General features: G+C 51.2%; 1 protein-coding gene across 2 annotated transcripts in view; it reads right to left on the bottom strand.

Annotated features, from left to right (window-relative positions):
* IQSEC3 (IQ motif and Sec7 domain ArfGEF 3) overlaps positions 1-15417 on the bottom strand; it is a 101633-nt gene extending 86216 nt beyond the window's left edge. Inside the window, exon 1 of one of the 2 annotated variants that reach the window (XM_087855537.1) lies at positions 14793-15417. In XM_087855537.1, coding sequence (XP_087711663.1) covers positions 14793-15349 — 557 coding nt within the window. In that variant the 5' untranslated portion in view covers positions 15350-15417. The remainder of the gene's footprint in view (positions 1-14792) is intronic. The other variant, XM_087855535.1, reaches the window with a different exon arrangement.
* Positions 15418-15954: the final 537 nt, after the last annotated feature.

Below are 15954 nucleotides of genomic sequence, written 5' to 3' on the forward strand. Positions count from 1 at the left end.
CAGAAATAATATCATTTTAAAGCATAACCCCAGAAATAATATCATTTTAGTTGGAATGTATCTCTAACAGGTAAGAAATTTAAAAAGATATAATAACAGGATCATTATTACACCTAACTAAATTAACAACAATTCTCCAATATCAGTGCTCAAATTTCCCTGATTGCCTTAAAAATGTCTTTATACAGTTGCTTGGTCTGAATTAGGACCTACTCAAGGTCCACACATTACATTTGGTTGATTTGTCTCTTTTCCCTTCTCTCTTATACCCACACTAATCAAGCTTCTGCCCCTATGGCGTTACCGGAGCTATGCTTTTCAAGGTCACTGATGACCTCAATGTTGCTAAGGCTGATGGGCAGTTCTCACTCCTCGCCTTACTCCAGGGCTCGTCTCTATGTTCCCACCCTCCTGGTTGAAACCCCTCTTTGCTAGGACACCGCATGCTTCTCCAGCTTTTCTTTTGACACCAGCGAGCACCAAGGCTCCACCCCTGGTCCTCTTCAGTCTTCCTTTCTTGCTCCTTGGCAATGTCACCCAGTAAGGCTTTCAAAGCCTCCCCAGATTTCTATCTCCAGTCCATCCCAAATGCCTACCAATCTCTCCACTTGAGTGTCTAACAAGCTTCCCATAACAAGTACCACAAACTTAACATGTCTGAAACCCCACCTGAAATCTCCCCCCAACCCAGACCTTCCCCATCTCAACTTCCAATAACTTTGACCCAAACTCTTGGACTCACGCTCAATTCCTCTTTCTCTCACGTGACACATTAATCCCTCACAAGGCCCTGTTGGTCTGACCACTCACCGCCACCTTCACTGCTACTACCCCAGGTTCTCGCCAGGACTTGGCAGCAATGTCCTGCCCTCTCTCCTTGCTTCTAGCTTTCTTCCTCTTCAGGCCATTCTCAACAGACACTCAACCCAGCAGCCAAGTTTCCTTTTAACCCAATTTTTCTTTTTCTTTTTTTAAGATTTTATTTACTTATGTGAGAGTGAGCACATAAGCAGGGGGAGGGGCAGAGGGAGAGGGAGAAGCAGACTCCCCACTGAGCAGGGAGCGTGACGACATGGGGCTCGATCCCAGGATCCTGGGACCAAAGGCAGACACTCAACTGACTGAGCCATCCAGGTGTCCCTTAACCCAGTTTGTCTTGAGGTAAAAGCCAAACTCATCACAATGGACGTGTCAAGACCCTATCAGTGTGTCTCAACAAGGAACACTGGTATTTGGGGCGGGAACATTCTTCACTGTGGGAGCTGTCCTGTGCACTAGTGACTGTTTGGTGTAGCCCTTGCCCCCAAAGTTGGGGGAGCAATACCTCCCCCTCAACGCTGCCAGCCATTGTGACAACTAGCATATCCCCACACATTTCCTTTTTTTTTTTTTAAGATTTTATTTATTTATTTGACAGAGAGAGAGACAGCCAGCGAGAGAGGGAACACAAGCAGGGGAAGTGGGAGAGCAAGAAGCAGGCTCACAGCGGAGGAGCCTGACGTGGGGCTCGATTCCAGGTCTCCGAGATCACGCCCTGAGCCGAAGGCAGACGCTTAAGGACTGCGCCACCCAGGCGCCCCTCCCCACACATTTCCAAACACAGCCTGGTGGATCCCAGCTTGAGCATCTCTTACAAGATTTGCTGCACCCCTGCATGCCCCCACCTTTGTTACCCCCCACCGACATTTCTGCTTTTGCCTCAGACTATTCTCCCTGCATTCCCTTGGCTCCTGTCTTACTTCAACAACCAGACAGGTTCCCTCGCTGCCAGGGCTTTGCCTCCCCCAGCAGCGCTCCTTCCCTAGACGGCAGAGAACCCCCCCCCCCACCTCAAGGTCTTTGCACAGGTTTTACCTTCTCAGGCCTTCCCGGGGCCCCCTGTTTGAAACTGTGAGCCCCTTTACTCCCAGGTCTCCTTCTCTGTTTTGTTTTTCTCCACAACATTCACCCCATCAGATGTACTATGTGTTTGCATTCTTAATCTTGCTGATTTTTTGCCTGTAAACTTCATGAAGGGAGGATTTTTTGTTCACTACTGTACCTCAGTGCCTGGAACAGTAGTAACCAGCACACGGTAGATGACCAAATATTTGTTAGGTGAAAGAGTACACATGCCATGACTATATACTTATGTAGAGAAAAACAAGCACCTTTAAACCAAGGAATAAAGAATTGATTTCATTCTTAGCCAGGACTGGAGTATGCCTGGCCTGAGGTGGGAAGTAGGGGGAGAGGTGAGGAGAAGCTCAGTTTCTTCCTCAGATCAGTTCAGGAAGACTTCCTGAAGGTGGTGGGGTTTTGGGACTCATCTTGGGCTCATGGGAAGGAGACTATAACACCCCGGCAGGTCCCCCAAACTTGATGGCTGTAGGCAACAAAGGGAGCCAAGCTAAAAGAGAGGCGAAGACACTTCAAGTAAGGAGTGGAAGACCCTTCAGGTAAGGAGGTCAATTTCTACTGCAATTGACCAGTGTCTGGAGGAGACTACAGCAGCACAGCTCAGAAGCTGGAGGGCCAAGCTCAAATGGAACTCCCAGGTAATGTCTGCCTACCCACTCACCCCTCAGAAAAACACACCCCAAATGATTACACAGAGGCAGGCTACCCAGAGCTTGCCTCCCAAACTCTCAGCAGACAAGAAGAAGGAAGCTAGATCTCAGCCAATGGCATACTCTACAGCTATTAAAAAGAATGAGGCAGCTCTTTTTATACTGCATATGGAAGGATCACCAAGATAGATTATTGGGGAAAAAAGCAAAGTTCAGAACAGCATATAGTTTACTGCCATTTGTGTAAAAGAAAACACACACACATAAAAACACAAATATATACGTATACTTATGTATGTGTATGTATGTGTGGGGGGGTGTGAGTGTGTGTATTTGCTTGAATGTACATAGAATAACCCTGGGAGGACGCATGAGAAGTTGCTAACTTTTCTGGGGGGTGGTTTCTGGAGGATGGCAATAGGGATGAGTGCGTTGGAAACGGGTAGGGAGACACATTTCACTACCAACTCCTGCATCTTTTAATTTTGTGATATGGCAATGCATTATTTATTTGGAAAGAGTAATTTAAATTTTAAAAAGAACACAAATAGATTAACAAAATGAAAACCAACAGGGCCAGGTTAAACGTTCAGCATTTTGGTGTTAAAACCTGCACAAGTACAGGCGGCCAGAAGGCTGAGGACAGAATCCTTCAGGAGCTCTCACTGACCTTGTTCCACAGGTCCCATCTGTGGTCCCGGGGCTGAGAAAGCTAGTGGGTTCCTACGTGCTGTCCAAAGATAGGCAGAATCCAGAACCTGCCTGGCTGGAACACAGTGAGGGAGGGGCTCCCTGAGCGCAGGCTGGTCTGGCCACACCTCCTGGGCCTAAGGACTCCTTCCTGGCTCCTGCGTTTTAGAAAGCAGTGAGGAGTTGGCCACACAGAGAGACCCACAAAGCCACAAGGAACAGGAAGTGGTAGGCTTAAGTGTGTTCTTCCGAAAGAAAACAAAAAAAGACAGGGGTGGGGGGAGTTGTGGATCGTGGACAAGAATGCCAGGGAAAGGAGAGATGACGGTCTTCAAATATTTGAGGGATTGTCAACAAGAAGTCGTTCTGTTCTGAGCTCTCTGGAAGACACGGGGATAAGGAAGAGAGCTCTCTACCTTCGAAAAACACTTTCTGGCCCCAAAGGTCCCAAAAGAACAACAACTACTATACTTTTCCTCACTGTGTGCAGGCACTTGCCTTGCCTGGCGCTTTATTGGCATGACCTCTTAATTTCACAGCAATCCTATGAGGTTAGGACTATTGCCCAGCCCCATTTTACAGATAAGAAAACCACGACTGTCACTGCTGAGTATCGCGGGGAGCACATGACCGAGTCAGGATTCAAACCTAGTGCCACATTCTCAACTATTATGCTTCATCATAGGTTGGGCCAGAATTCTAAGAATGTGATTCTATTAAATACAATATAAACCATGGGAAAGCTGGGATACAGCCCACGTGTCTGGTGCCAGGGAGGCTAGGGGAGGTGGACGCTGTGTAGAGGTTGGACCTAGGTGTCACCATCCTGATCCCTGAAGTCGCCCATTCTTTCTTCTCCCCTTCTTCTCCCAGGTGGATGCCCACCCACCAGCCTGGGCTGGGGCCTACGGAGGCCTGGGAAAGGATCCGCGGCCTTGGGGCGGGGGGGGGGGGGGGAGCAGTCGTGGTCTGGAACCGGGGGACCCAGGAGGCCCGCGGGGGGCGGCGGCAGCAGCGGCCCGGTGGTGACGCAGCACGGAGGCCCCCCACCTCTCCACTCGCCTCCCGGGAAGGCGCGGGCGGCGGCGGCGGCGGCGGCGGCGCCGGGGGCGCTCCCCGACGCTGTGGGCGGGTGGCGGTGCGCACGCCGGGCTGAGTCGGAGGGGGCCGCTGGGCGGGAGGGGGCCGCGGGGAACGACCATACTCGAGAGACTGGCCGGGGCGCGGGACGAAGTGAGAAGGGAGAGGGGCGGGCTGCCCAGCGGAGGCTGGCAGCGGGAGCGCGGCGAGCTCCCCGGAAAGCGGGCGGAGGGGGGTGGGGGCGCGGCGGGCGCGGCCGAGCCCCAGCACACAGGTGCCAAGGCTGCGCCTCCGGAGCGGGTGACTCAGCAGCTGCGCGCGGGGCGGGGGCGGGCTGGGGGCGAGGGGCGCGTGCGCGCGGGAGGTGGGGTGGGGGGCGCGGCTTCCCCCGGTCGGGGTGCCCGCCCCGGCGGGGGAGCTTGGCGCTCGGCGCTGGGCTGGCGCGGCGCGGAGGCCGGAGGTTCCATCCTGCTGTCAGCAGCTCGCCAAGCCGCCCACGCAGCCGAGAGCCCGGCTGCGCGCGCCCTCCCCACGGAGAAGCCCCCGGGGAAGCGGCCAGGGGAGGAAGGGCTTTCCCCAGGCTTTCCGAGCGAGTTCGGGGCCAGGGGTTCCTGGTTCCTGAGCTCTCCCTTCCAGCTTGCTCCCGGGTTTCGCGCAAAGTCCGGAGGGAACCCGGTGGAAATTCCCGAGGTAGTTAGAGCTGGAAGCCCCTGCAGAATTCACCTCGTTCCTCCCCTACCTGCAGGGCGGCGCCACCCTATACTGAAGGGGTCTCTCTCTCTCTCTTTTTTTTTTTTGAAAGGGAGCGTGAATTGAGCGTCTCCCTTTGTCCCCCATCCTGACCTCCCTTCCTAAGGCTCTTACCATTTGGAAGTCACTTTTCACGTCTAAGCTAGGTCCTTCCTGCTTCAGCAACCCCTTAACAGCTTTGCTTTTCGTGGACTTGGTGAGTCTAGGGGAGACGAAGAGCTGCGCAGAGTGATTGTCCCCATTGGACAGAGGAGAAATCGAGACCCAGAGAAGGAGAGGAGTTTGCACCAAGCTTACACTTTTGGTCTGTGAGGATGGCACAGCCATAAGCACTGAGGGGCCTGGCTTCTGGGTCAGGGTCCTGCCTACTTCTGGAATTCCCTTCGGCCTTCCATGACTGGCTCTTAGGAGTTAAGTAGCCCCAAGAATGTCAAAGATGGCAAATGAGCCCATTGGGAAGCATCCAGGACATCTCTGTAAAGACCAGACTGTGCCGGGAAACACTGAAACTAGACACAAGCAAGAGATTCCCAACTGCTTTGTAGAGTTTTTGTTGCTGTTGCTGTTTTAAAATAATCATTGTGTTGAACTCATGTGTTGAATGAAAATTGTGGTGCATTGGAATCATCTGTCAAGGAAGAGATTGTGGAATTCCCTTGCCTCTCTGCCTGGGACGGGGAGTGCTCTCCTCTTTGGAGGCAGGGAGACAGCTGGTTTGACCTGCCAGCTCCAGAGCCCCAAGAGGTCATGTGGTGCCAGGCCCTGGCCAAAGCTAGGTCAGATGGGTTCAGGGAAAACCACGACGCAGCTTTCCCTGCCTCACACCTCTGCTGGGTACCTGAACTTCCAAACACAATACCGCAATAGAGAGCCTCCGATCCCTGACCCACCTTCCAGGGGGCCTTCCTCCCAGGAGCTGGCAGCCTCCATCCTGGCCCCGTGCACACCTGCAACAGAGTGAGGGGGGAAGCAATATAGACTCACCCCATTTTACAGAGGGGAAGACCCAGAAGGAACTGGCTAACCAAGAGAGATGAAACAAATCATTGCCAAGAAAGGAGATAGAACCCAGAGTCCTGACCGTGTGACCAGACCAGGGTGTCACGGGGAAGCAGGAGGAAGGCCTACGCTGAGTTGCGCCATGAGGCCCACACATCTTTTTATGGTGTGCAGTGCAATCCATCTCCTCCAGCCCTAGTAACACTCACCCCTGCACAATTGTCCCCGCAAACACACCCACAACTTGCACATGCCCGCTCACCCTCCCTTCAGTGTCCTGACATTGCCTGAACAGAGCCGACACTGCCTGGTCAAGAAACAGGAGTAAAGAGGACTGGAGCCTGACACTGGTCCCTGTTTTATCCGCCAGGCCAGAATCCAGCTGTCTCTTTTCTCTTTCCACCTGGAGACATGGCCACAGTTTGGGCTTCCTTTCCCTCCCATCATCAGAGACCTTTTGCCTATTCCTAGTTCAAGCTTCCAGCAAGGCCATGGGCCTGGGGTGGGGATACTGAGATGAAACACTCACAGGGCTTTCTCATGCTTAATTCTTCACACGGCTCCCCAGGCTGAGGACTGGACTGGTCTGGGGTCAGAGGCTGGCGGCAGATGGAGGGGAGGCCTTTCCATGCTCATGGATAGGTTTGGGTGGGACCTATTAGCTGGGAGGAGCACTCATGTGCTCCTTACCCCCCAGCTGGCCTTTGGAGCTGAGCCTCTGATCCAGCTTCTTTCATGTGCTCAGCTGCAGAGCCTGGGCTGTTGGGCCTAACTAAGCACAGCCTACTTCCCCAGTAGGGCTTCCCTCCAGCTGAGACCTTCCTCAGCCTGAGCACCATACCCGTCCCTCCCTCCACTCAACGATTGCTGAGCCGGCCTGGGACCTGCATACTAGGAGTAAATGCAAGCAGTATTTATCAAGCACCTACTAGATGTTGAGTTAGCCCCTCATCCCCCATTCTCTCCCAGCCCATGTGACCCCAACCTCTACCACCTGTTAACCCTCTTGCCCACATCTTCCCACCTGACAGCAAACCCCAATAGAGTTGTGTGAACTTTTGCCAACTAGAAAATTATTTTAAGATCCTAGAAAGGTTCAAAAGAGATTACCAAGTGTCAGGATGCTCCTTAAATTCCTGCCTAAGGATTTTTACCCATGAAGCTCCTTGGGCAAGTATCCCTTCAAAGCCAAGATAATTGCTTTTCCAAGGCAAGCCAATCTGGGAGTGCCCTGGGTCCCCCCACCATTCTGCTTGCCAGGTCCAGGCAAGGCAATTCCAATTTCTGCAAAATACAGCAGAGATAAAAATCATTTAGGCTTTCAGCAGCCTGCCCCGTGAGACCTTCAACTCCGTCTGAGCCTCCTGCTCTGTGCCTTAGTCAGCCAGTGCTGCCATGGCACCCTCCTCCCTTACCAAATCCTCTCTCGGACACTGCTCAAATCAGAACCCTTCCATGCTGAAGTGGAAAGGCTGACAGAGCTAAACGTGTTGTTTTTCTCCTGTCCTGGGAGAATTTGCATTTTAACAAGGGGGATAACCTTGAAGTATTGGAAGGAATCTCTAATTGGGGAATTGCGGGCACAGGCAAGATATTCCAGAAGGCAGAGACCTCCCTGGGTCCCCTGAATTCCCGTAACTAGCTGTAGATCTGGCCCCGTACACCCACGGAACAGTCCTGACCGGTTCCAGTGGCCCTTCACTGGGTAATGTCAAGAGCACCACCACATGAAGAGTTCCAGGACTCGCTCTGCCGCTAACTAGTCTGGAAGCACGAGTCACTTCTCTCTCCAGCCATAGTTTCCTCATTTACCACAATGAGAAGTTTGGACCAAAGGACCTTTTCATAACTTTTCAGCTCTGATATTTGCTTGACTCCCCAGTGGGGCAGGAGGACCCTGGTCGAGCTCCGAAAGCCCTCCAGGCCCTGCAGCTGTGGCCTGGAGGGACTGGCCTAGTGCCAGTACAGAGCGCGGGCAGGGACTTGGACGGGCCCGCATGGCCTCTGTCCACAGTAGCCTGCCTGCCTACTGGGGACAAAAGGTACCACTCAGCACATGCACCCGTCCTGCAGAGTTACATAACCGTCCCAGATGGGATATTCCAGACAAAGAGCAACCACAGAGCAGCCCATGCCTCCACTGCACCCAGTGCCACACATGGCAGCCTTTGCCTATGGTGGCCTCACAGCCACAACCACCTGGGAGGGAACGTCGGAAGCCCACTATCTTTTCTTTTCTGCTTTTTTTTTTTTCTTTCCCCTAGACAGTATTTCATCTAAGAAAGTCTTAGGAGAAGAAACTCTTATCTCTAGGCTTGACCAGAGAAAGTAGAGTCCTCCCCTAACCTCCTGCCTTTCCCCTCAACCCACCACCCCAAATCCCACAACACGTCAGGCTCTCCTTTTCTCAGGCAATCCCTGCTGGGTTTTTGGTGGGGTTTTTTTTTTTTTTCAACTTTGCAAAGAGCAGGGCTACACTGTCAAAATTCCCAGGATGGAAGAATTTAGACAAATGAATATAGCTTTTATTCCAGGGACGTGGGAAACATTCTCCTGGCCCAGACTCCATTGCCCTCGCCCTTTACCTTTATCCTCGACAAGTTCATATAGTAGATGAGACTGTGGTTTCCCCATTTGGAAAATGGGTGAGGTCATTCTTATCACCATGGGACATCTGGTGATAACTCAGATCTCTGTGATGTCCTTAGGAGAAGTGCAAATAATCTTAAAATGCAACAGAAGACATTTAAGTTGAGCTTAAGGAAGCACTTCCAAACTATAAAGTTGTGAGACCCCATCACAGACCACGAAGGGATGGTGGATTTGTCCTGCCTGGCTGCATTTCAAGGTAAGGTCCACATTCACGTATCTGAAATAGCTTGGGTGCACATTATCCAAAGGTAGAGGGGTAGATGAGAAAAGGGCACATGTAGAAAGCTGGCTTGAAAGCATGGGAGGAATCCTGAACTTGGTTTCTAGTCTTTCACCGTGGTCTGACCGGGGATGAGCCCTGGCCCTGGGTTCTTTATCTGTAGAAATACTACAATGTCTTGAGCACTTACTATGTATCCAGAACTGTACTAAAAAAAATGATACCATTTAATTTTTAAACTTTATAACAACCCTTCAAAATATATATTATTTTTCATTTTATAAATGAAAAAAAATCAGAGGCTTAAAGAAGGTATATAATGACAAAAGTCTCACAGCTGGTAGGTGATACAGCAGGACTCATACCCAGGGATGCCTGACTTCAAAGCCCATGTTCTTAACCACCTTGATCTTGAAAATTTTGTGATTCTGTGGTTCCTTAAGTTCCCTTCAACCTGAAAAATCTAATTTCTCCCTCATTCTACTCCTCATTCTTTTTGTTTGTTAATGCCCTCTCTCCTTGAAATGGAGATGACCACCACTTTCCTCCCTGGAAACAAGAAACTCTTTGCAGCCTGGGTGAGAACCTGCACTTTGTGCTTTTCCAGAAGCAGAGGAGGAAGGTGCTGCAGTGGCCCAAGCCTTGGAAATCCTGCCAGATGGCCTTGCATTTGGGGATCTGCCAGGTGCAATGAGAGTGTCCCCGGGACCTCTTACTAAGAAACCCCACACCATCCTGTTAGTTAGTGTCCAGGGCCGGAGTATGTTTGGGCCCTAGTGAAAAATGGTGAGGCTCCCCAACAAGGTCAGTCTGTCTAAAAATCTTTACACGGGATTTAAATTCAGGATCCAAGGCTCTTTCCAGACCACAGGTCCAGCTGTTGGTCCCAGCTCTCCCCTCTTTTTCCATATCACCCTCGCTTTCATTGGCTCTCCACCCAGAACTGACCCCATCTGCCTTTTCTCATAAGTGACCTTTGAAACTCAGGCTGCACAGATATTTGCTGAATCAGCAGAACCAACTGCTGCTCCTCTTTCTGGGTTTCAGGCCAACAGGAAAATGTTCCAGGATACTCTCGTGGGGCCCTTATGGCGCTAACTACATGGGCCTGGGAAAGGCTTGGGAGTGAGGAAGGAGGGAGCGAATGGAGCAAGGCACAGGGAGCTGGTGGGAAGGACGGAGGCCATTGGGTTTTCCCAGAGGTGGGGGCAACTTGTTTCTCTTGAACTGTGTTCTTTTTGGATGAAAGGGAGGTAGGAATAGTGGTCTGGGCTCTTGGAGGAGCAGGGAACAGAACATCTTTATAAGTGCCCCCTTTGGGCCAGCTTCTAGGTGAGCGAAAAGATGCACACTGCCTCCTCTCAGTGAGTCTTCATTCTGGCCCCATTTTCCAGCTTACCAGCTAGAATTCCTCTCCTTGCTGGGGGTAGAGGAGGAAAAGGAGGAGAGGCGGTTTGATGAGCCCTGGACTTCATTTTGTATCCTCAGCAAGCAGGCCTTCCAGCCGCAGGAGACGAGGGCCCTGAGTGTCGAGGCTCTTCTTACTCTTTTGATAGTGCTTAGCCTGGTGGGAAGTGATTAGGGCTCAGGGTACTGTACTGTCAAAGGATGGGGTGATATGCACATGCAGTCCAGGTATCTCCATGAATTGAATCTTTGGGGCTCCATCCTCCTTCCAGCTATCCTTGGCTCTTACTGTTCCTGACATAAACCCTTGACTCAACCAAGAAAACCTGTCTCTGGGCTCTCAATATGCTCCCCCTTTTCACCTTTAGAGGGTAGCTCTAGGCAGCAGTAATCTGCTTACACTTGTTTAGATATTTCTAGATATATGCCTCAGGTATGTTGCACAAGGACTCTTTGCTTCTTTCCTGTTTTTCGACTGACTGACAGACCTTCACACTCTCTTAATAGCTCTCAGACTGGGCCACACAGGAGTTGCCATCTCCAGGCGGACAACCCTGACGCAGTAGGAACAGAGCCACCTGCTCCAATCAGCATTTTGGACAACAGGGTAAAGAGCACATCTAATGATTGTCTAACTATCCTTCAGCCTCCAGTCAGTATGACACTGTGGAGCTCAAAAATGACCCAAGATGTATTTTATGCTTAAAGGACAGAAGTAGAGAAGAGGAGACTCCTCTGAGCAGCTTAAATGGAACCAAAGGATAGATAGAAGGAAGTAAATATGGGAGAGAAAGATTTTGAGGGGAGGGAAGAAAGGGGAAAGAGAGAAGGAAGGACAAAGAGAAAAAGGAAGGTAGTGAGGAAGAGAAAGTAGAAGAGGAAGACAAGGGGCGAAGGAAGAGAGGGGAGGACAGGAGCTACTGAGCCATTCAGACTTCATGGCTACTTGGAGGTGGGGTTTTGGGGTAGGAGCTGAATTTGAATTATAATTCAAGAATCTTACCCAGCCTTCAGTAATCCTCTGCCTAGGGGTTGGGGAACATGGGCAAGCCCTGGGCTCTACACGCGTGGCTGGCTGGGTGGGCAAACGTGTTCAGACAGAGAAGCTGTGGTCACGCTGAAGCCAGTAGCCTCCGATAGGGTCATGTGATTCCATGGCAAGAAGTAGACTCTGCCAGATCAGGCTGAGGCTCTGACTCCAGCCAGGAAAGGGATAATCAATTCTGTAGATGCTGTGAGCCTTGATTGAAAAAATAAAGAGGAGGAAGCTAGATCGCTGCTTTCATTAAGAGGCAAAAGCAGTGGGGGCTGGAGCTTAGCAAGAGCCAGGAAACATGCAGAGAAAGAATGTTAACCCCTCCAGCATCTTTCTTCCATGATATCTCTGCACTCACCCACTCTTTCATCGTCACTTCCTTGGCCTGACCTCCAAGGCTACCACCTTCCTATCTCCCTCAGATGAAGAAGGGAGAGAGACCAGGCTGCTTATTAATGCAGATCTGATGACAATTAAATGATCCATTATTTCCTGGTCCCAGGTTCCCCGGGGCTCCTGCGTCTCCTAGATTTGGGCAGGAAGAGGAGTTCTGGGGATAAGAGAAAAACTGAATGGGAAGATAATGTATCTAACACAGTGCCTGGCCCCATGTAACCCTCACCCAACCCTCAGCAACCTCACCAGGGCCGCATTTTTACTATAATGAGGCCAGAGAAGGGCAAGTAAAAAATGAGAGAAGATTTCAGTAAAATTATGATCCAAAGACTTCATCTGCCATATCTTCTTCCTACTTCAGCACGCCCAGGAGAGAACTGATTCAGCAGGGAGCTCCCCGGGAGAAACACCAGGGAGAGGGCTGCTGGCTCTGCTCTTCTCCTCACCTCACCCTATCCATAAAGATCTCTCTCTGCCTGCTGGCTGCATCTAGCCCTGCACCATTGAGAGGTATGGGCAGAGGAGGATAGCCATACAAAATGGGGGTCATGGGTAGAGAGCAGGGTGGGGCCAAACGTAATCAGCAACAGTGATTCATTACTAAGGTTCTGTGGGGGAAACAGGTTGAAGTTCAGCAGAACAGTGGGGAGAAATGGGTGGCACAAAAGGCACAACAGGCAGTCAGCCAGCCAAGATGTCCATGATTTCACATCCAAGGGGAGAGAGAGTTGCAGGGAGGAGGTAAGGCGCTCTCTCTGTCTCTTGGTATCCAGGCTCAGGGAGCAAGGGGAAAAGCTGGAGGATCTGGAGGAAGGAAGGAGCTACTTGGGGTATTAACCTTTTAGTGCCTGGCATAACTTCCTAACTGAAAGATTTTTAACAACTTCCACTCTCCACCATTCTAATTATTTCTTATTTTTGTTCTGCTCCTATGGGAAGCAAAAGCAGGACAAAGGAGAAGGAAAGATGAAGACACTATGGTTTGTCTCTGGTTTTGACTCGGGAGGCTGGATAGGAACCCAGGTAATTCCGAAATCCATGGTTTCCCAGCAAGAGCACTTGGGCAGGAGGGTTTGGGCTCTTTAAGCTACTTTGGGGGCCACAACAAAGTCCTTTTCCAAGAAAAAATTATCTTTCCTCAACCCTTTTTGCTCACAGTTCCCTGAAGAAATGAAAAGAAAGTGGGGAATACCAAGGGAGATACCAAAGTGCATGAGGAGAGGAATCAGGTGAAGAACCATAATTACCAGGAAGCTGTGGCTGCCAAGGAAAAACAAATGAAAGAATTCTTCTCCCCTATTTAGGGAAAAAAGCCACATAATACCTTGGAAGAACGTTGTCTTTTGTTGAATCATGGGCACTGAGGGAAAACTGACTTTCTGCTTTTTATGCCAGATAAGGAAAGAAAACTGAAACTGAAGGAAGGGCAAATGGGCCATTGAGGGAGCTGGGGAAGAAAGCCACATCTTCGTGGGGCTTGAATCAATTGCTATAGGTCTGCCAAGTCAGATCATCATGGATCTTCACCCCTAAGAGCCATGGTTCTGGTCAAATCTACCCTCTATGAGCTAACATATCCTGACCCAACTTCCTTAACTACATAGATATGAAGAGAAAATGAGTTTTTTAAGGAATACATCAAATCTTCACAAGTATCTGCAGACCTGAAACATGCTGAGACTGGATGAGGTGAAATTCTTGGCTCTCTGGCCTCCTCCCCCACCCAGCTCCTTCTTAAGCATCACCATTGTCAGGGTCAGGTGCTGACTAGGTACTGATTTCCCCCTGAGCTGTTCTTCCATGCAGTTCTCTCATCACCTGTATAGTCAGAGGAAGGAAGCGGATATGTCACAACCTGCCCAATACAGAGGAGAGAATATTCCAGTCCTCTTTCATTTCTTCTTCCCATGTCCATAGTTCATAGACATTGAAATTAAAGAAAGAGCTTGAAGTCCTAGAGTCCCTCGCTGGGACTAATGAGTATATTTCTCTCAGGACCCAACATGAGATTCATAAGATCACCAAATAATCAAGTGGAAACAAGATTTGCAGTCACCAACCATAATAGAGAGAGATTTAAACATCCAAATACCAACAACTCTGTTTGCCAACTATTTCTCTCATCATTGTTCCCTTTCCACAATTGCCAACCATCCTGCACAGAAATCCTCTTTGAGTCAGAGGAAAAGAGCTATAGCCAGATTGAGTCCTCATGCTATAATTGAGTCCTCCAGTGGCTTGGTAGGTTGTGTCTTTGCACCCCTTTAGTTCTGTGGGGATTCAGAAGAAAGATGCCCACTCAGGTCAGAGCAGAGTAAGCTTCCCCAAAGAGCCACTCCTGGCTTTGATCCCACTGCATCAGTTAAAGAGCCAGACTCGTTCCTCTGGGAAATGCTTTCACCCTTTATCTTCCTCTGTCCCCAGCACTCCTGCCTTCTCACATCATTCCTGCTTTTCAGCCTTATGCCTTGCCTCCTAAATTTTCTCAGACCTCAATTCTACTCTTCGTAGACCTTAGCCCTTTTAAAGCTCTTAGCATGCATCTTTGCCAAGCCTCTGTCTTTTTCATATCTCACTCTCCATTCAAATAATTTTACTCCCCAAACTCCATTCCAAATTTTTGCTAACTTAAAAAAATTCAACTGTTCTTTTTTTCTTCAGTGTAATCTTCACCACAACTTCCTCCCAATTTTGTCCCCTTTAAAATCTGCCAGTTTCTGATATCCCCAGTCACTTAAAACCCATTTCTTTCCTCCTTTGCCCCCTGTAAGGGTCTGGATTCTCTCTTTTGCTCCAACATCCCCTAAACCCTCTCAAACACTGATAACAATACCTCTTTTCCCCCAAATCTCCTTGACACACTTCTACCTTCAAGCAGCTTCTCATCTCTTCACTTCAGGTTACCCTAGTCCCTCAGACTCTTAGGGGCACCCCATTTCCCCCTTATCTCCTCCTTATATCCATATACTTCCCTTTCTTTCACTACAATCACCCTCCCTTCTTCCCCACTCACTCGGGTCTCCGGCTCAGGACGCCCTTGCCGAGGGCGGCGGGGGATTTGTGCTGAAGGAGGGTTCCAGCGGCAGTGCAACAACTCGGGGGACGCTCCTTCTCCTTGTCGGCGACAGCCCCGGGCGCCACTGGGTGCTGGTGGGGCGACTGGGGTGCGTGAGCCCTGCTGCTGGGGCCCGGCTGGGGCTGCACCAGGAGCTGTCCGTGGTGCTGAAGCTGTGGCTGCTCCGGCGCAGGCTGTGGTGCAGCGGGCGAGATCTGTCCGTGGTTCTGGAGCGATTCCTGGGCCCCGGCAGCGGCGGCGGCGGCAGCGGTGGCCGGGGTGGCAGGCAGCGGGGCTGGCGACGGAGGGACGAGCCCGGGCGGAGGCTGGGCTTGCAGCAGCTGCTGGTGCTCCCACAGGCTGCGGTTCTCGGCGCTTAGCTCGTCCAGCCGCCGCTCCAGCTCGTCGATGCGCTGGCGCTGGGTGTGGATGAGGCTCTGCTGGTTCTGCACGATGGCCGTGAGCTCCTTGAGGTAGAGCACGGCACGCACCGGGTTCTCCAGCAGGCTCTCCATGCCGCCCGCCGCCGCCTGCGCCCTGCCTGCGCCTCGGCGGGCGGCGGGGAGCGCGAGGGCGCGCAGGAGCCGAGCAGCCCCAGCGATCCGCTCGCCTCCCTCTCCAGAGGGCCCAGCCTCCCTCCCCGCCGCCGGCGCCGCGTCACGGCCACACAGACATTCACACACGCACCGAGGGGCGGGACCGCGGCGCCAGGGTCCACCCACCCACCCTCCCACCTCCGGGCTTCGTGAGGAGTCTCGGCTTCCTGCAGGGCTGACAGGAGAGAAAGGAGACGAGCGAGGGAGTGGGTAGGAGAGCAGGATAAACGAAGGGGACTGGAGATAGATAAATCTGGAGAGAAAAAGAAAGCGGGTGAGGTGGACTTAGCTGTACTGGAAGAGTGCGGTGGGACGGGTAGGAGAAGAGAAGCAGATAAGGAAAGAGGAAAAGAAGAGGAAGAGGCTGGGAAAAGGAGAGAGGGAAGGAGAGAGAGAGAGAGAGAGAGAGAGAGAGAAAGAAAGAAGGTGGCAAAGCAGAGAGAATTTTATTTAAAACAAGGAAGTCATGGGTCACAAATTCTTTTTCCTATGTCCAGCCATCCCAGAGGTTACGGATCATCTTA

The sequence above is a fragment of the Ursus americanus genome, chromosome 25, assembly GCF_024610735.1.
Source record: "Ursus americanus isolate L20-20 chromosome 25, mUrsAme1.1.p, whole genome shotgun sequence".
Taxonomy (NCBI): Eukaryota; Metazoa; Chordata; class Mammalia; order Carnivora; family Ursidae; genus Ursus; species Ursus americanus.